Source organism: Myotis daubentonii, chromosome 3, assembly GCF_963259705.1.
Source record: "Myotis daubentonii chromosome 3, mMyoDau2.1, whole genome shotgun sequence".
NCBI lineage: Eukaryota > Metazoa > Chordata > Mammalia > Chiroptera > Vespertilionidae > Myotis > Myotis daubentonii.
The window spans coordinates 53,993,874-54,014,867 of NC_081842.1; the positions used below are offsets into that span (position 1 = coordinate 53,993,874).

A 20,994-nucleotide genomic window follows, 5' to 3' on the forward strand; every position below is an offset into this window, starting at 1 on the left:
GCGTTTCCGGTTCCGCCACCTCCGCGTCCTCTGGTTCTTCCCGTCGTGGCGGCGTCCTCGTCGACCTCTGTGCACTATGTCCAGCGGCCTCCTGAAGGCGCTGCGCAGCGACTCCTATGTGGAGCTGAGCCAGTACCGGGACCAGCACTTCCGGGTAAGGGGGGCCGGACCGCGAGGAGGGGGGGCCCTGGGCCACAACCCTGCGAGTTGGTTTCTCCGGTGTCGCTGTCGTCTCCCACTCTGGTTTCCCGAAACCCAGTGAGGCCCCGGCGCCTGCTGGGGAATGGATGCCGAGGGCGCGGGGCTGTCGCCGAATCCCCTTCTCCCGTAGAAAGGGGGTTTGAGGCTCGCGCTCCCGGCCCCCCGGCGCCGGGCCCGTGCGGAGGCGTTGGAGCGGCGGTCGTGGTGGCTCCCGTTCCCACGGGCTGTGCCTCGGCGCGGTGACTGCTGAGGGGGAGGGTGTCCTGCGGCCGCCTGGGGTACCGGGAGGCGCCTTCCTGACGCAGATGCCAGGGCTTCTCGTTTTTTATTTTGTTGTAGTGGAAAATGTGTGAGCATGTAAATAAGCAGTTATTTTGAACATTTTCTGTGGGAGTATTACAGGGGTACCCCGCTCTGCAAATCCATGTATTTTTTTTTCCACTACAAAGGATAAAAAGCCCCTTTATAATAATATATTGGTTCAGGGTCTGGAAATGAAACCGGGGCCCTTGGAGAAGGACCCAGTGCTGAGAATATGGAGTGTGCAGGGGAAAGGCACGCCACTGGTAGGACAGCGTGGTACAGAGGGGGGGCTGCATGCAGTGCAGCCTCCAAGCCACGACCCGCTACTAAAAGCGATCTGGATCTTGCTTCATAAATTGTGAACCAATCTCTCTCTCTCATCCCCCCCCCCCCCCAAGCCCCCTCAGAGTATTTGTGGTAGATTGGGATGATAAGAGAAGCCGATTCCGAAGCAGAATTTATAATAGGAATACTATTTAAGCAGGGCTGTTCTTAGATTGTGTTGCTCAACTTTTTCTCCCTTTGAAATTCAGGGTGACAATGAAGAACAAGAAAAATTACTGAAGAAAAGCTGTACATTGTATGTTGGAAACCTTTCCTTTTATACAACTGAAGAACAAATCTATGAACTCTTCAGCAAAAGTGGTGACATAAAGAAAATCATTATGGGCCTGGATAAAATGAAGAAAACAGCATGTGGTTTCTGCTTTGTGGAGTATCCTTCCTGGTCTTAGGTGGCTGTTGGATGAGGATGGGACCTGAGTGGTTAGTCACCTGTTTAAAAACAATGAGGATAGTCGCTAATTAGCACCCCTACACTTATCTCTGTCTCTTCTTCTTTCATCATCTTACCTTCTGTCCAGTATGTCTGCACTCTTACACTGTGAAAGCTGGTAACATTTACATTTTGTTCTTGAAATCCATGCTTTGTTTATAGTTCTTTTTTTTTTTAATTGTCACCCAAAGATATGTTTTTATTGATTTTACAGAAAGAGGAAGGGGGGGGGGGATCAATGTTTCCCTCACATAAGCCGACGTGAGAGCTCAGTTGGTTGGAGCATCGTCCCAATAGGCCAAGGTTGTGGGTTCAATCCCCAGTCAAGGGCACATATAAGACTCAACCATTGAACTCATAAAATGAGTGGAACAGCAAGTTGATATTTCTCTCTTCTCTCCCTCTCTTAAATCAATAATAATAATAAATTTTTAAAAGTCAAGGGAATAGTATCATTCTAAGCCCAGAGACAGTCAGTTACCAGTCTCTTGGGTATCTCCAGAAAAAGTCCTGTGCATGGGTAGCAGTATACTACAGTCCTCTTAGTGATTGTTCCATATTAGCACATGCAGGCCCACCTCTTTTTAAAATGGCTCTGTAGTATGTGTCTCATTATATTAGATGTATATAATTATATTAGGCATACTCATTATATTAGATCTATATAGCTTGATGTTTGTAGATAAAAACCAAAACTGTATTTATAATCATTTATTCTCTCCCAGGAAACTAAATATTGAAACTTCTGTATTTATCTGTTTCTTTCCTAATATTTTTCTTTCTTTGGTTGTTTTGTTTTATATTCTGAGAAATTTAAAACATGATCTAACATGTCGTGAAATTTTTTCTTTGTCCTGAATGATCTGTTTCTTTTGGTTGTATTTATGCTGTAAATTTTCCATAAAGGTCTGGTGATCTTTGGTTTTGCAATCATAATGAGGTGAAAGAAGAGTGATTTTATGGACCCAATCATAGCTGCTATCTCCAGTTGTTGCCTTACCTTTGGATATGTGGGTTTACCAAATGCCATGAAAAGGGGGGATTGTATTTTGGCCAGCTCACATCAAGACTGTGCCCTAGTTTCTCCAGACAGTTCGTTCAGAACCCCATCATTTGATTTGTACTTGCCTGGGATTAATGCCCTCCTGCTAGCAAGCCTTCCCACGTAGACACTGTTAACTAAACCCTTTCTGCAGTTTCACTTTTTATTCAACTTCGGTAAGGAGCGCCTGGGTTTACTGTCTCCTTCTTAAGCTCCTTCAGGATATTTCAGACTTTGTTTCATCCATGAACACTCTCCCATTGGCTTTTGTTGAATCACTGGTCTGCTGCTAGCCTCTTCTCTTTGCTGGGTGTATGTTTCTTTTCTAATTTAAATAGGGGTCTTGGTAAGGAAAAGAGGGAAATGTGCTCACTATCAGCTCGAACCAGAAGCCCCACTTTTGATTTTGGTGTCTAATTTCTGGGCTCTACAAGCTTCTTCCTTCCATTCTCCCTTCAGATGGAAGGGATCAGAGTGTCCATGTTGTGCTTTTGCCTCTGGTAACAGTTCACAGGGGACAGGGAGAACAATGATAACACAAAAAACAAAATTCTCCTCAAAGATAATAATCAGTCTCTGAGAACTAGTATTTTTGCATTTTTCTTGTAAGTCAAAGATCAACAATCATAATGGCAAATACCCAAGAGAGAGGCTGCATTGGCAGTGTTGTTTTTCTGTTTGCCCTTTTAGCATGCATTCCATTCATTCAACAAATTACTGGGTGCGGACACTGGAATTTCAGCAAGTGTTTCCCTGTGTAATTAAAGACAAGGGGAAAAATGTCTAGATCAGTATTTCTGAGGCTTTTCCTTCTAATGAAATACAATGGCAATTCCATATGCACTGTGACCTCTCTTAAGGTTGTTCTTGAATATACAGCTCCAAATATGGATGGTATTGATTCCTTAGATGAGGGCATTTTGCGGCATTAAACCTGCCCTGAACGTATTTTATATTTTGTAATCAAAATATGGAGAGAATGGAACCAAATAGTTATTAACAGGATTATTCAGGAAATCATGATCAATGTAGCCATGGACAAGTGTCATATTTGACTCTAGTGCTTCTGGACCAACCTCAAACAGGCCTTTGCAAACTGATGTCTTTAAACTCCATCTAGTTGAGTTTTTGTAGTTCCAGAAAGGTTTAGAGAAATGCTATATAGTGTTCCTTAATACTTATACTTCAGGTACTACTCAAGAGCAGATGCAGAAAATGCCATGCGGTACATAAACGGAACTCGTCTGGATGACCGGATCATTCGCACAGACTGGGATGCAGGTTTTAAGGAGGGCAGGCAGTACGGCCGTGGACGGTCTGGAGGCCAGGTATGCAGGAAGGTTCTCTGGGCTCAGCCTTTACCTGGGATTCCAGTCCTAATGACAAGTGTTTTGTCTATTTGTATTTGCTCTTTTGGGAATAACTTTGTGGCTCTAACTTGGGCTTGAAGTGAATCTCAAATCGCCCATTGGGATTAGTAATTACTTTCTTAACCAGTGCAGTGGTATATTCTGAACATTACTGGACTTTTGCTAGAGGTTAGATATTTTCCACCTGCAAAAGTGTCTAGAATAAAAGCAAAACGTGCCCTAACTGGTTTGGCTCAGTGGATAGAGTCAGCCTGCGGACTGAAGGGTCCCAGGTTTGATTCCAGGCAAGGGCATATGCCTGCATTGCAGGCTTGATCCCCAGTGGAGGATGTGCAGGAGGCAGCCAATCAATTATTCTCTCTCATTGATGTTTCTCTCTCTCTTTCCCTCTCCCTTCCTCTCTGAAGTCAATAAAGATGTATTTTAAAAAGCAAAATGCACTGAAATGAATTTTGTTTTTACTTTAAAATAGCCTAATTTAAGTACCTTGCAATGAGCTATTTTTGAATGATGGTGAATGAGTATACACCTGATGTTTGGTAAGAAACAAAACAAGAAAACCAAACTATGAGGTTGTCTGAGATAATTCTGCGAGGCAGTTGCTTTAAAAAATTATATCCTGCTTGAATGTTCATTCACATTATATCTGAAAAGGCTTGGCTGTTTGACATATTTATGGGAGGCATATTTGTTACACCAATCTTCTCTATATTGTAACCTGTGTTCTTTTCATTAAGGTACGAGATGAGTATCGACAAGACTATGATGCTGGGAGAGGAGGCTATGGAAAACTGGCCCAAAACCAGTGAGCAAAAACCATCATGAAAAACTCACTCCTTTGGCCTGCCATTTTTACAAATATTTGATCAATGTCTCTACTGAGCCAGACACCACTTCATGGCTTTCCTCTGAAAATTATTAAAGGACAGAATCCAAAAGAATGCCTTTAATTCTAGTCTTAGAATATTGGGCATGTGTAAGGTTACTGGAATGATTTTCTTACCAGGTCAAAAATCGTGTTCCTTGGCAACGGAGTTTATCTATAATGTTGATTTATCAGCCAAAACACCACACGTCTTTTAGGAAAATTGGAAAAAGTTTACAATTTTGTTTACCGTGTTTGTGTGTAAGCAGGTTCATGGTCTACACATTGGGGCCTGTAATTATCTAAAAAATTTTTTAGTTGCCTTGAGATAAAGTTTAATAAAAGGAGTTTTGTTATAGTCATATCTTTGCTCTAAATTAGGAACAGACAACTGAGTTTTTCCCTATGTTGAATGCTAATCTCTAAAGGCAAACTGAGGGAGTCAAAAGAACTTCCTAAAGAGTTGGTGCAAAAGTAAGCCTTAGACAGTCCCAGGGTGTACAACCTGCTCACATGCTTTAGATGTCAGGAAATGAGGTACAGGACTTGAAGGGTATTTACTAAGCATATTTTTTAAAAGGTGTGTTTTACCTAAAGCTAAAAAAAAGCCAGGGTTGGTTTGTATTATGAAGAACCTCAAATACTCTAAGGGAAGTGGGGGACATTGTCAGTAGGAAATGGGATGAAATATCAGAGGACACTTGTTAAAACATTGTCTTGACATGTTGAAGGTTGCTGTGAGGGCCATCAGATTTATTGTTTTCGTTTTCAGAGTGATCTTGGGACTAGAGTAGGTCTAAAAAAAGAGCTTGAAGATTGAGAGACTGCCTAACGAAAAACAATCAGAAATGCTTTCCTCAGGAAATATGTTTTGGCCAATTGTCATGTTGAAGTCTGTCTGGTTTTTTTTTTTACTAATTGTGCTTACTGAGTTTCAGAGCCTCGATAGCAACAGTCTCCACAGAGAGGAATCTAGAGTATTTACTTGGCATTTGTAAGGCAAGAGGTGATTTCTCTCTAATAGTATGTTGAACTGTTGTTCTTTTTTAATTTATTGGGGTGACATTGTTTAATAGGATCATAGAGGTTTCAGGTGTAGATTTCTAGGATACAAGATCTATATATTGTATTGTGTGCCCGCCTCCCAAAGTCAAATCTTCTGTCACCATATATTAAGTACCCTTCATCCCCACCCACCCATTCCCTTTGGCAACCACTACACTGCTATTTGTGTCCATGAGTTTCAGTTTTATATCCCACACATGAGTGAAACCATATGGTTCTTAGCTTTTTCTGACTGGCTTATTGCATTTAGCATAATATTCTCTAGATCCATCTGTGTTGTCACAAATGGCAGTATTTTTTTTTTTTAATGGCTGAGTAGTATTCCATTGTGTGTATGTACCACATCTTCTTTATCCAATCCCCTATCGCAGGACACTTTGGTTGTCTCTATTATTCATTTAAAACTGCTAATCTGGTATAATTTTTCCTGACATAAGTGGCATTTTTTCATCTAGCAACAAAGTATCTCCAAACTTCTTGTAGTTTGTGGGGCTGAAGTATCTCAAATGTGAACATCTTTGACACTAGGTAAGTATAGGTTTTCTCATTACATTGAAACCGGTTATTTGAATTTTTATAAGAGCTATAACTTCTTGTAAGTGCTTAAGAAAAAAACATTTGCAGATATTTTAATTTTATGAGGACATACTATTGACTTTTTAAATTTCTTTTTACACTATAGTTTGAGTTTAATGTATTTTATATTCTTTTTTTAGTAAAACATAACTCAGATTTCTACAGACCTTAAAACCACAGTGGTTCTACATGGAATTGTGACTTCTGTAACAGATTTCAATAAAGTTGGACCAACTTATCCTTGTCTGTGCCCATTTCCTCACCTATAAAGAGGGACAGTGGAACCATCTTACTCTGGAATATTTATGATTACGTTTGGGGGAGAAATCTACAAATAATGTGCAGAATTTGTATGCCCATTTTGCTATGACAGTTAACTAGTATGGTAGTCACTAGCCACATGTAGCTAATTAAATTAAAACATTCAGTTCCTCATTCACACTAGCCACATTTCAAATGCTCACCAGCCACATGTGGCTAGTGGCTGCTGTATTAGATGCAAATATAGAACACTAGGGTAGGGTCCCTAGGCCTGGCCAGTGATCAGGGCCGATTGGGGCCTTCCTTCCGGCTGCTGACTGCTGGCCAGGGCCTTTGTTCCGCGCCAACCCCTGGTGGTCAGCACTCATCATAATGAGCAATCGAACTCCCAGTCTCTGGTTGAACTCCCAAAGGGACACTCTGCATATTAGCCTCATATATGTAGAGCCCATCACTGCAGACAATTCTGTTGGACGGTGCTTTTTAAGGACAGGCTGCTTGGAGCCTACATTGGTCACATTCATAAATGAGTGCCGTCACGACTGAAATGTCACTTGGAAAAATTCCTACTCCCCAAACAGTACATGTTATTCAATACAAGAGCACACACATTTATAAAGGCATTTCATTTATTTTTCAAAAAAATATTTTTGCTAGAAGGTTTGAGTCATTTTACATGATCACAACCTTTAAATAAATTTTTTCTGACCAAAAGGTACGACTTAAATGAACAGCTTGTCTAGGTCTGTTTTTGTAATACCCCAATACAATTAGCACTTCTCTGATGGTATTCCCTAGGCCTTCTTAATTGTCTACTGGCCAGGAGGCAGAGCCCAGCACATAAAGTATGTGCTTTATAATTACAGATTAGTTTGGTTTCTTAACATTAGTAAGCAGAGCAGGTAGTCAATATATCTAATTCACACTATTAATACACTTTCTCGCCTGATGGTTCTGATCCACCCAGAACTCCCAGTTATCTCTTTTAAACCAGTGAACCACAATTAATTGCAGAGAAAGGGCAGCTCAACTTCAGACTAGTGCTGGCTGTTCTTGTTTTCCAACTATGAATTCAAGATGACCAATGTTACTCGTATTTAATGATAAATAGAAAATACAATGCAAAGCCACAAAAGGGATTTGGGGACTCTGAGGAGCAAGTGCATTTTCCTGTAGGAGGTTCCTCTCCTTAAGAGAAGGTTTGTTCTCTACAATTCTTGCGAGAGCTTAACTAAAAGAATTAAATCTACATTCATTGCTATACATTTAACCAAAAAAAAAACCAAAAAACCCATTGGAAAGCAGCAGCTACAGACTGGTAAGTTTGCTGATGGAGAAAACTGGGCAGCTTGTTGAAGACGCATCATGAGTAGCTTCTAGTTTGTACAAGGCCTGCACTCAAACCCCGAAAGCATAAGGTCTACCCACCTTGTGGGCAACAATTCAGGGCCAAGTTAGTGACAGTAAAACAATGTCTGTCCTTTCCACCAACAGCCTAAACTGTATTTCAAACATGTCTTTGTTGCAAGGAAGCAATTATTGCAAACATCAAGAAAAAAAGGCCATTCTAATGTAGGACTTGGCCTAGAGGTTTATAACTAATCACAAGTGGAGAACAAGTGACTATATGTGCTAAAACCATGTTCCAGAGAAACATTTTAATCAGACTTAAAATATTTGTAATTTACGCTAAAGCATGCTGAGCAGTGCATCTCAAGGTGTCCCATAAAGCTGGAAGTGAATGAGAAATGACTTGGACAGCTCACTTTAGGTTTTCTATGAACATCCCTGCAAGCCTCAATGTGGAGATGACAGTTTCTCAGATTGGAGGAAATGGCAACTCAGGCTTTGGGCACTAATTAAGATTCATGCTGAATTCTGTCAGTAAAGAAGTGAGATATGGAGCTCTAAAGTATAAGATGTTTTGAGTCAATAACCTAGTTATTGGCTACTTTGTAGAGCTACAAAAAAAGTTAGGTAAATGTATCACAAATTTGAAAAATCTCATTTTGCATATTTTATGTCTGAAAACTGAAAATCTCAAGAAGTCCTCCCCATTTTAAATTGTAATTTTTTCTAATGCAGACACAACCTATCTATAGCAGCATAAAATGCCTCTAATCTCAGTCTTTTTAAAGACTTGAAGCACAATAAGAAATACTGACCTGGTTTTATATTAAAGAATTTGAGTCTTGGGGGACTTAGGAAAGTGCTGAGGCTGTTTGCACTGTAAACACTGGTGTTGGTGCCTGGTCTGTCTGGGGAGGGAACCCTCCATGTAAACGTGTCTGACTCCACCCGCAGCTGCTGGCAGTCCTACCTTATGGCCAAGTTAAACTGCACATTTTAGCTTTTTATTTTCAACACCTAACTAGGCATAGATCCCAAGTGTCTTCTGCCATTTTCTTGGTATTTTTCTGTACAAACTTCTAAGTTTCTTACATACGTATCTGTTGTTTTACCTGCCCAGTTCAGAACGGATAATTGGGTAGTTTAACATGCATCTTTTATATCCTTTCAAATGCCACAAATAGCTAGATTGAAGATGCAAGATCCATTACATTAACCCTAATGCAGCCAAGTGTAAGAAGAGGGCCACTTCTGCCTTTCTCCAGAAGATGAGGTTCATAGAAGCCAAAAAAAAGAGGACTCCTTGATCAAGCAGAGGCCAAATGAGGAGCCCTGCATGTTGCTGAGATCACTAAAGAGCTAAGGGGGGGAGGGGAGATAACACTTGCTGTACTCCTGAGGAATCAAGTCTTCTCTATTAACCGTTCTCTTCCCGCACCCACCTGAAAAAGACCTGAAGCCAGTCTTCAGTTTTGAATGTTTGTATTTTAAATACCCTTGAAATAGAAAGGTATTTGGCAAATCCTAATTTCTTATGGGAGATAATACAAGGGAAGTGTCAACTTGTAAATTACTTTTAGGCTGAATTCTCATTTGTTTGACCACTTGTTTTAGATACTAAGTTTTTTAATGGGTCAAAAACAAAAATCTAGGGAATTCAATGTTCCAGCAAAAGCCTTTATAAGACTTAGGCATTTATTATAATTCTTCTCACATGTGCCTCCAGGAAGAGAACATGCCAGTTAGTTTTTGGCCACTTCCTTCTCACCCTTCAAAAGGAATGCAACTCACGTTCCCAGACTCAGAGAGGAAAGTCAGTGAAAGGTACTGCTGGTAAAAGAAAGACAGGACTGGCTTTGTCAAAACAACTAGCTATCCTCTATGCCCAGGGAATACCTCATACTCTCAGAGTTATGTTGTATCAAAAACATCCCATATTTTTTAGGTTTTGGGATTATATTCGAAACCTGTATTCAGTTCATATCTAAGTTTCAAAAGCTGTACCAAATCTAGTTTTTTTTTTGTTTTGTTTTTTAATACTCTGCACTGCATGCTCTGTCTATATGCATGCGTTTGGATAATAAATATTAAATATGGGGTGGGGAGAACATGTGGAATTCATAAAGTTAAAACTGAAACCAATCTGAACATTAAAAAATAGTACATTGTAGTTAGAGAAATGAATAAGGGCTAAAAATAAACTTGAGGTAACAATAGTGGCCCAATACCACCAATCTGAAATATCTGTTAGAATTCAAATAAGTGTTTGGAGATTCAAGTAACAAACCATCTGCTCCAACTTGGTCAGACTTCCCAGCCTTGCTGGGTTTTAGTCCATGAGCCGGCATTCACACAACTCCTTGTAAATCCTCTTCCGTACTCGGGGCATGTCTTCTTGGGAAAACTGGAAAGGCTGATCTAAGGCGAGGCACTTGCAGTACTGCAAAGGACCCAGAAACATTACATGGCCTGTGGAGTTATGTACCAGCCCAATGTATCTTATCAGATGCAGACCTAATAAATAGTCTAAGGCAGCATTTTAAAATTTGTTTAAACTTGTTATAAAGCACTGTTTTAGAACATTTACCTCCAAATTATAGTTAACCTTCCATGTAAGTACATGGCCTGGGATGTCCCCCCATCCCCACTTAATACTATGAAAAGGGAAACTGACAAGAGGCTCCATTTCTTCTCAAGGTACAACTAGACCTCACATGGCCTATAACTGAGAACTTGAATTTTTCAAACCCCAGACATTCATGCGTCATATGAATGAGCCCATCTTCCCAGATCTTTGCAGTTCTAGAAATTCATGGATGGTATACCATAATTTCCTTCACATATATAATGTATAACAAAATTTCCAATAGCCTTTTGATCACTAAGGGAACCTACAGTATGAGAAAGCACAGCTATAGACCACTTGCCAATGGTTAAAAATAAACAGTTAATTTTTCAAATGCCAAGGGTCCATGATATGGACAAATTCAGATCAGTGTCCAATGTGGCTCACTACTAACCTCTGATAAGACATGTATGTTAGCAATTACTCATTCTTGGCCTTCAAAGATGGTTCTTCCTAATGATAACATCTGAAAATACAGAAACTACTGCTTCTTAACAAGAAAGGGAGGAAGGAAAAGTACCCTAACTGTAGCTAGTACCATGTACACATCATGGGGACTCCCATCTCTCCTCTCTAAACCCAACAAATTTAATTCACACATTGTAAATTCTGAGGTTTTTTTTTTTGTTTTTTTTTTTTACCTGGAGCACAAAGACTCCACAGTCACTGTCATTTTTCTGTTGTGGAATACACTGTGGGGGAAAAACAAAATGATCATTAAAATAAGACCAAATAATACTCTTTAAATAAGAAAATTTATTTTTATAAAAAAATAAGCAAGAGACATGAAATGTATCTTTATCCAGGACAGCTGGTGTATATTACTGGTTTTTATTTTTTTTATATATATATATATATATATATATATATATATTTATATTTTATCACTGGTTTTTAAAGTGTTTGATTTTAGCCCTGCCTGGTGTGGCTCCGTTGGTTGAGCGTATTCCATGCACCAAAAGGTCGCTGGTTCAATTCCTGGTCATGGCACATGCCCAGATTGTGGGTTCAATCTCCGGGTGAGGTGCATACTGGAGGAGGCAACCACTCGCCTCTCTCTCTCTCTCTCTCCCTCTCCCTCTCCCCCTCCCTCTCCCTCTCTCTCTTCTCTTTCAAATAAATGCAAACGTATTTTTTTTAAAATAAAAAATAAAATGTTTGACTTTATGGAGGCATCTGACCACATGAAAAAAGCTATCAATGAACCACAATTTATAGAACAATATGTTGCCTAGATAAAAGAAATGGGAAACAAAATAAAATACTATTTAAAAACTTCCATTTGGATAATTAGTTTCGCTATGAATATACTGAAAATGGAATTGTGGATCAGAGAACATGTGCCCAGACTCTGAATACTTAGACAGTAACAATCCTGCTTAGCAGTCTTCGCTTTTCATCTCATATTACACAACTCAGCCCTATTCTTCCAAAGAAACTGTAAAGGTAAATAATATGTTTTCAAAAGAACTGGTTACTGTATCCTGTCTAAAGTGGGAATATGAAAGGTCATGACTAAATTTAAGAGAATACCTACATATTCTAGTTGGGTAAATTCAGAAAATTTACAAGTTCAATTCTAGTTTGAACTAATATACTAAGTTATTTAAAATATAAAACTGAAGCTTAAGTTTCAAATTTAGCACTTGGTTCAGTTCAACAATGAATAAATAAATCTTATCTATTTGTTATAAAGGTTTGTTTCAAAACCCTGCCTTTATAAAGTGTCAATGATCCAGACAGACCTGAGTTCAAGAATCTGGTCCTACCAACAGCTGTGGTGGCCTTTGGGGAAGGTCACACCCAGGCTTCAGTTTTCTCATCTAGAGAATAAAGAGGGTACTTATCCCTAAATGACCCACTTACCTCACAGGCTGTAAGGATCATCAAATGAGATCACACAAGCAAAAACACTTTGAAAACATGAAAGCAGTGACCATAAGACACTGGTATATGTAACAGGATTGGAAGCTCTGCCCTAGCACTGTGCCCCATATCCAGCTTTAAGTGTCTATGGGCCAAACAGTGCTGCTTCCGGATTGTGCACACTGGAACACCCAGGCCACTGTCTTCCCCAACTGCCTGGAAAGTAGCTCAGTGCACTTGCTCCCTTTAGTCGATCTAAATAGTTGTTTCAGTATTTTCTCTGGGTCTATATGAATCTCCTGGAAATAAAAGCTACGAGGCAAAGGCAGATGCCACCAAAAATTTTTTTATAATAATCATATCATCATAAAAATAGTATAACCATATCATTAGCAGTTGCCCCAGGGATGAAATTACTAAACTTATTTGTTCTTAGCAAGCAATGGGAAACAACAGCCAGATGATGAACACTAAGGTTTTGAGCTTCCCGGGTCTTCATCACCAGTCTAAAAATGCTTTTAAAGACTCCTACTTCTTTGATAATTCCATCCCCTTGATATGCCTGGGTTTTCATATTTGTCACATACTTACCTTTGTAACAGCAGTCTGCCAACCCTGAAGAAATTCAGGTCTATTTTTTTCTCTGGCTTCAGTCAGCAAATACTTTCTTATATTCTGGTTAAAAAGAAACAACAACACAGATACTATGTTCCATCAGTTGGTGAAAAATGGAACCTGCCCACAGCACACAGAAGCAGAAGAGGAGACTGTGGCCCCCACCATTGGGCAGAGTATGCATGAACATACTTTATTTCAGACCTTCCACTCTATAGTATTAAGAAGGACTCTGACCCCTGTACTCAGGTATGTATGCACTTAGACTGTGGACACTGATATATGTTGTAATAAGAACTTTTTATGAGATAGTCAGCCTTTTTCAGCGGTAAGTCAACCTGCTGAATTTCAAAGTTAAAAATTACTGCCAAAGCTCAATAAATGGAAGGAACTCATGGTAGAAATAATAACTGAAACTAAATGAAAAACATTGTTTCCATATTTTTGAGAACTGCACGTAAAGGTATCATTCAATTTGTAGAGTTATAATTAAACCCATTCTAAATACTAAACAGAGTCAGAATCCTGAAATTTCTACCAAGATGAAGCCTACTAAAGTTTCAAATTTTCCCTCATGCCCTCAACCTCTTCATGCATCTCTCTCTGTGTATCTCTTCTAAAGAGTAAAGTTGGCCCTGGCCAGTGTGGCTCAGTTGGTTGGACATCATCTTGTACACCAAAAGGTTGCTGGTTTGATTCCTGGTCAGGGCAAATGCCTGGGTTGCGGGCTCAATCCCTGGTGGGGGTGTGCAGCAGGCAGCTGATTAATGTTCAGCTCTCCTATCAATGTTTCTCTTTCTCCCTCTGCCTTCCTCTCTCTCTAAAAATCAATAAATCTATTAAAAAATAAAGTAATTGATCTTCCTTGAGGGGGGAAAAAAAAGGGTACAGAGGTTTCATGAATTAAATTAACCCCCCTAAAGGAAGAGTAGATGTATGTGTGTATACATAAGTGTGTGTATATATATATACATACATATACTAGTATACACACATACGTATATTATGCATATATATTTTTTATTGCCATAAACATGATATACTGTATCATTCCTGCAACTTGCTTTTTTAAACTCAATTATGTCTTGGAGATCTTTCCATGTTGGAACGTGGAGATTTACTATATTCTTTTTAACTGCAATGATCAGTTTAACAGTATGACTATAATGTACATATTTAGCTAATCTGTTGGCAGAACTAATTTTGGGTTGTTTGGATTTTTTTACTATTAGCAACAACGCTGCAATGAACATCCTGGTGTATTCCTCATTCTTGTATATAAATACATATTTTTATGAAGTAGATACCAAGAAATAGAATTGGTATGCAATAATTTACAAGGTACTTAGAACTGATTAGAATTGCAACTGTTCAAATATACATTCCATCAGAAAATGAGAATGTCTGTTTCCTTACACCCACATTACCAACTGAATACCATTAAAGTTTTCCTGATATAGCAGGCAAAAAATGGAACTGTATTTGCATTTCCCATATTTCCTGTAAGGCCAAGCATCTCTCCATACATTTAATGGTTATCTGCATTTTTCCTAAAAATTACTTATTTTAACCTTTGTCTATTTCTATTAGATCCTTCTTTTTCTTAATCATTTGTAGAAGTACTTTATATATTCAGGACAGTGACTATTATATGTCACAAACACTTTCTTCAAGTCTACTCCTTGTCTTTTAACTTTATGGCATACAGAAGTTTTAAATTATAATGTTACAATTTATCAATCTGTTCCTTTATATCTTTTGCTCTTTTGGTTCTGCATAAGAATGCCTTCCTACTCTAAGAACATCACATTTTCTGTATTTTACTCTAACTTTTACAGTTTTATATTTAGGTCATTATTCCATCTGAAATTTGTTTTTCTAAATAGTATGAAGTAAAGATCTATATTTTACTTTTCCAAGAAGACAGCTAATTTTCCCAATGGCATATACTGAATAAGCTGTCCTTTCCCAACTTTATCATACACTAAGTTTCCACATATGCATCAGTTGTTTTTAGATTCTTTATGCTGTACCATCAGTTTACTCGTCTATTCCTAAATAAATATAAACATAGTTTTCACTATTAAAACTTTATGACATAGCTCTGGCTGGGTAACTCAGTTGGTTAGAGCATCATCCTGATATGCCAAGGTTGTAAGTTTGATCCCCAGTCAGGGCATATACAAGAATCAACCAATGAATGCACAGATGGGTGGAACAACAAATCAATGTTTCTTTCTCTCTCTCTCTCTCTTTCTCTCTCTCTCCCTCCCTCCCTCCCTCCCTCCAAAATCAATAAATATTTTTAAATTTTAATTTAAAGAAAAAAATTATGATGTAGTTTGACATGTAGTAGACCAAGTAATCCTTCCTTCACTATTCTACTTCAAAACTATTTTAGCTGTTCATGCACGTGAATTCTGAAATACGAATTCCATGACAAGCTGATTAGGTTTATTTCAAAATCCTGATGGGAAACTAACTAGGACAGAAATTGGTATATATTAGTTTGGGGAGAACTGATCTCTTTCCAATACTGAGTGTGTCTATCTTTCCATCTATTCAGATTTCCTTTAAATACTTTAGTTTTCATCTTGAGAAATGTCCACATTTTTTTGCTAGGATATATTCCTGGGTAATGTATGTCTTTGTTGCTTTTGAAAATGGAATCTTTCTGTTTTCAGTCACATGTTCTAATTGGTTCTTGCTGGTGCAGAGAAATTAAGAAACCAACTGAATTTTCTTTGTATCCCCCCGTCTGGTTGAACTCTCGTATTTGCCAGTTGATTCTCTTGGTTATAATTCATTCTAAAGAAGTTATTTTGAAGACACAGGCAAATTTCAGCTCTAAAGAGAACGATTTCTATCCACATTCAAAATAAAGTGTTAAGGGAAAGGCATAATAAAATGTGATAAAATCCAAATGAATCTCAGAGGATCCAGATTATAGACAGCCACCTGTCCTCACGTGGGGAGTCCTCTGGCAGTCCTTTTGTCTGCCAACATTTCAGAGGGGTTTTATGAGAGAAATCGATCCTCCGTGGTATCTAGTGCTGAGACAATATTTGGTCAGTCACAAGATAAAGGGAAAAAATGGGCATTATATTAACTTACCTCTACACAAAACTTAAAATGAATGCCTTGCGAATCATAAAATGAAATATTTCGGTTAGAAAGTGTCACAGTAATGAGAGACCAGTGAACTTCCAGGTGAATAGGAATCAACAGAAGACTCTTTTTAAATAAATCCACCTAATCGGGGGGGGAAGAAGAAAAAAAGAAATGCAGCCATCACCAAAGGCTATCCAAATCAACAATAATAAACAGCTGCTTCAATTTCCTGACCTCTGACTTGCCCAAAGTCATAAAACTAGGAAGTGGTGAAGCCAGAATTTGAACCCAGGTCTCAGTCTGAAGCACATATTCTAACTATTAAGCTATAATACACAATAAGAAAACATGATATAGAAAGCACCATTTTCCATTTAACCTGCTAAAGCTGTGCTTATCAACTGCCAGATATGATTTGGCCCCTTATTTTTATGCTTAACTAATTTTCTTGTGTTCATATTGAACCTCAACTCAATTCTTATTTAGGAAGGAGTCATGGTATTAGAAAATATGGCTACACAGCTTTTATCTTTCTACAGACTCAGTATAGTAGTTAAGATTGTGGGCTCTGAAGTAAGTCTGGTCAAGTTCAAATTGTGGCTCTTCCACTTACTGGCCAGATAACTGGCAATTTTCATAGCTTTGTGCTTTGATTTCTTCAATATAAAATACAGATAACAATAGTACCTACCTTATAAAGTTCTTGAGAGTTATAATACATGTAAAATGCAAAGAACTGTGCTCAGCACATGATATGTAACTAATAAATCTTAGCTATTACCATTATTACTACCTCGGGTCTCCCAGGTGTCAAAATTGAGAAAAATATCCCTGTTAATACTTCACATATCCTATACATCCTAATCCATCCTTTATATCCCAATATGTCCTTTGCAATCTAGGAATATTTGCTATTCCACTCAAAATCCTAGTGTGGATGATATAGTAGTAGGTGTTTAATAAACATTTGTAAGAGAGTTAATAAATTTCTTTTTTTCAGGTATTTTTAAAGATTATTTTAGATATTCCTTGGGTTAAAACAATTACAAGGCTATTTTAAAATACACCAGATTCTTTTTATTTTTTAATTTATTAGGGCGATACTGGTTAACAGAATTATACAGATTTCAGGTGCATAATTCTACAACACATCACCTGTACACTATACTGTGTGTTGACCACCCTAAGTCAAGTCTCCTTATATCACCACTTACCCCCCCCCCCCGCTTCTCCCCACAACCACACCAGATTCTTAGCAATGTTCTCAAGCCTTCCTTGCTTTCTGATATTCAGATAATGTCCTGCTCTAGATGAATCTTCTGCTAGTCTACATGACCTTAGAGCAGTGGTTCTCAACCTTGGCTGCACATTAGAATCACCTGGGAATCTTTTTAAAATCCTGATTTCTGGGCCTCATCCTCCGGAAATTCTGTTTCTTTGTTATGGGGTGGGGCCACAACATTAGTAACAAAGAAACAGAATTTCCGGAGGATGGGGCCAAGAAATCAGGATTTTAAAAAGATTCCCAGGTGATTCTAATGTGCAGCCAAGGTTGAGAACCACTGCCTTAAACAGCAAAGCACATTAGCACGTCTGCTTTTCAGTTTTTGCACCCACAAACCTGGGAGGTAGATAGAAGGAAATATTAGAAAAGATTGGTAACTGGTTCTTTCCAGCTCAAAAATTTTGAATATCTAAAACAAGGAATCATTTAAAATACAGTATTCAATTACACCAAATTTATATTCTTCTCAAAAAGAAACTCTTGGGGAGGAATATACAGCCATGCTGAAGCTTCCTACAGAGAGAGGTAGCCTCTGGAAGCTGAGGGCTCCAGTCCTGCCACTACAGGAACTGAATTCTGCCAACAACCTGAATGAGCTTGGAAGATGAGAATGGAGTCTGGCTGAATCCTCGACTGCAGCTGATTGAGTCCCTGAGCAGAGGATGCAGTCAAGCCACGCCTCGATTCCTGAGCATGGGAACTGAGATAATGGCAACATCTCAGCATATGAATCTGGGAAACAGGTGAATGAGAGTGGCCCTGAACTGTTCCCCAGGTGGCCTTTTAAAGGTCAGTTGTTTGCAGACTGGAGAATGTATTGATTCCATCCTAGCCAGGAGTGGTATGGCATGCTGTCTGAGGTTCCCAAAGCATCCCCAAATACCCTGTGTTGGGTCTACAACAAACAGAAAGGGAAGTGCCAAGCGTTAAGACGCTCCAGAAATCCTCTGGACCAGCCTGATCCTCCCAAACACTGAATCATACAACTTAAGCTCCAAAAGCTGGACCACCAAGGTTCACAACATCTATAACACGTGGCTGGAGAGAACCTAACCAGAACCGCTTTATAAGCTTTTAATGATTAAAAAATAGTAAGATTTTGGAAAACAGTATGGTGATCCCTCAAAATATTAAGACGGGAACCACCATATGATGTAGCTGTTCCACTTCTGGGTATTCATCCCCACATACTGCGACATTCTTTACAATAGGCACGATATGGGAGCAGCCTAATGTCCTTAAATGGGTGAACGGATAAAGAAGATGTGGAATATAAATAGACTGAAGTATTATTCAGCCACAGGAAAGAATAAAATCTTGCCCTAACCGGTTTGGCTCAGTGGATGGAGCGTCGGCCTGTGGACTCGGGGGTCCCAGGTTCGATTCCGGTCGAGGGCATGTACCTTGGTTGCGGGCACATCCCCAGTAGGGAATGTGCAGGAGGCAGCTGATCGATGTTTCTCGCTCATCAATGTTTCTAACTCTCTGTCCCTCTCCCTTCCTCTCTGTAAAAAATCAATAAAATATATTAAAAAAAAAAAAAGAATAAAATCTTGCCCTTTGCAACAACCTGAATGGAGTTTTAGGGTATTATGCCAAGTGAAATAAGTCAGATGAAGAAAGACAAATACCACATGATTTCACTTATATGTGGAATCTAAAAGAAACCCCCAAACAAAAACCCAATCTCAGAAATACAGAGAACAGATTGGTGATTACTAGACTGGAAGAGGGTTCAGGGTGGGCAATATGAGTGAAGAGGTCAATTGAGTGGTGACGGATAGTAACTAGATTTTTGATGGCAATCATTTTGTAGTGTATACAGATGCCAAATTATATTGTACACCTGAAACTTACATAATATTATATACCAATTTTCCCTCAATAAAAAAATAAGAGAGGAAAAACGCCAAACTTTTTAAATTATAGAAACAATTTTTAACATAAGAATTAGCCCTGGGCGGGGTGGCTCGGTTGCAGCGTCATTCCCGTACACTGAAGAATTGTGGGTTTCATTCCCAGTCAGGTTGCGGGTTCCATTCCCGGTGGAGGTGCATGTGGGAGACTAATTGATGTTCTCTCTCTCTCTCTCTCTCTCTCTCTCTCTCTCTCTCTCTCCCCCTCCCTCGCTCTCAAATAAATTAAAAAATAAAAATTAGAAAATTACAGATGAAAATATAAAACTTCAGTGTGTATCTTTCCAGATCTTTTTCTTCTTTTTTCTAATATATTAATGTACACACACACACACACACACACACACACACAGTTTTACACATATAATTAAGAGTGATGGCCTTGGCCAGGTGGCTCAGTTGGTTGGAGCATCATCTCATTTACCAAAAGAATGCAGGTTCAATTCTAGGTTGCAGGTTAAATCCCCCATGGTACGTGTACGGGAGGTAACCAATCAATGTTTCTCTCTCACGTGGATGTTTCTCTCTCTCTTCCTCCTTTCCTCTCTCTCTAAAATTACTAAAAATATATCCTCAGCTGAGGATTAAAAAGAAAAAAGTGAAGAACTGTATCTATGCTGCCTACAAAACACTCACTTCAGAACTAAAGACAAACATCATGAAGGGACTGAAAAAAATATTTCATGAAAATGGAAATGAATAGAAAGCTAGAGTAGCAATACTAATATTAGACAAAATAAACTTTAAACAAGGAAGGGCATTATATAATGATAAAGGGATCAATCTAACAAGAGGATATAGCACTTGTAAACATCAATGCACCCCAAATAAGAACACCTATACATAAAGCAAATATTAGCTGGAATAAAGAGAGAGATTGACAATATTATAATAATAGTAGGGGACTTTAACCCCTCACTTACAATGGATAGAAATAACAAGGAGCCCAGCCAGTGTGGCTCAATGGATTGAGCACCATCCTATGTACCAAGAGGTCACTGGTTTGATTCCTGGACAGGGCACATGCCCGGATTGTGGGCTTGATCCCCAGTAGGGTATGTGCAGGAGGCAGCCGATCTATGTTTCTCTCTCATCGATGTTACTCTCTCTTGCCCTCTCCCTTCCTCTCTATCTAAAAAAACAACAACACACAACCATAATTTAAAGAAATAAAATAAAAAGAACTAACAAGGAAACTCTGGCCTTAAATGACACATTATACCACATGGAATTAATAAATATATACAAAACATTACATCCCAAAACAACAGAATACACATTCTTTTCAAGTGTATATAGAACACTCTCCAGGACAGATCACATGTTAGTCCACAAAAAGTCTCAATAAACTTAAGACTGAAATTATATCAAGCACTGTTTTCTACCATAATGCTATGGATCTAGAAAACAATTATAAGACAAAAACTGGAAAAAACACATAAACACATGGAGGCTAAAAAACATGCTATTAGCCTGGCTGGTGTAGCTCAGTGGTTGAGTGTCGACCTATGAACCAGGGGTGACAGTTCAATTCCTGATGGGGGCACATGCCCAGCTTGCAGGCTGGTCCCCAGTAGGGGACATGCAGGAGGCAGCTGATCAATGATTCTTTCTCATCACTGATGTGTCTATCTCTCTCTCCCTCTCCTTTCCTCTCTGAATTCAATAAAAAAATATTTTTAAAAATGCCATTAAACCACCAATGAGTAAAAAGAGGAATTAAAAATGTATCTTGAGACAAATGAAAATGGAAACACACATTCCAAA

General features: G+C 38.8%; 2 protein-coding genes across 16 annotated transcripts in view; one reads left to right on the plus strand and one right to left on the minus strand.

Moving 5' to 3' along the window:
• Positions 1–20: 20 nt before the first annotated feature.
• On the plus strand, positions 21–9,179 carry NCBP2 (nuclear cap binding protein subunit 2). Of its 3 annotated transcripts, none has more exons than XR_009451839.1 (5): positions 21–154; positions 1,038–1,219; positions 3,511–3,649; positions 4,429–4,562; positions 8,993–9,179. XR_009451839.1 is itself a non-coding variant. In XM_059687489.1 (4 exons), the coding sequence occupies exons 1-4, from the start codon at positions 77–79 to the stop codon at positions 4,498–4,500; spliced, it is 471 nt and encodes a 156-aa protein (XP_059543472.1). In that variant the 5' UTR covers positions 21–76; the 3' UTR covers positions 4,501–6,435. The 3 variants fall into 3 exon arrangements, 1 of the variants encoding a protein (XP_059543472.1); XR_009451840.1 differs by lacking the exon at positions 8,993–9,179 and adding an exon at positions 6,338–6,435; XM_059687489.1 differs by lacking the exon at positions 8,993–9,179 and having other exon boundaries at positions 4,429–6,435.
• SENP5 (SUMO specific peptidase 5) overlaps positions 7,070–20,994 on the minus strand; it is a 66,188-nt gene continuing 52,263 nt past the window's right edge. For 8 of the 13 annotated variants that reach the window (XM_059687476.1, XM_059687478.1, XM_059687475.1 and 5 more), the window contains 4 exons: positions 16,030–16,167; positions 12,892–12,975; positions 11,076–11,126; positions 7,070–10,248 (listed from right to left, as the gene is read on the minus strand). In XM_059687476.1, the coding sequence (XP_059543459.1) occupies positions 10,138–10,248; positions 11,076–11,126; positions 12,892–12,975; positions 16,030–16,167 (384 nt within the window). In that variant the 3' untranslated portion in view covers positions 7,070–10,137. Of the gene's footprint in view, positions 10,249–10,828; positions 10,901–11,075; positions 11,127–12,891; positions 12,976–16,029; positions 16,168–20,994 lie in introns of those variants that run through there. The other 5 variants (XM_059687482.1, XM_059687481.1, XM_059687486.1 and 2 more) reach the window with 3 other exon arrangements.

Excerpts from the sequence above, each read along its gene's own strand:
- NCBP2 (XM_059687489.1), top strand. The coding sequence starts at position 77 with ATGTCCAGCGGCCTCCTGAAGGCGCTGCGCAGCGACTCCTATGTGGAG. Across the intron at positions 155-1,037 it reads ACCGGGACCAGCACTTCCGG|GGTGACAATGAAGAACAAGA; the intron begins GTAAGGGGGGCC and ends TTTGAAATTCAG. Across the intron at positions 1,220-3,510 it reads TGTGGTTTCTGCTTTGTGGA|GTACTACTCAAGAGCAGATG; the intron begins GTATCCTTCCTG and ends CTTATACTTCAG.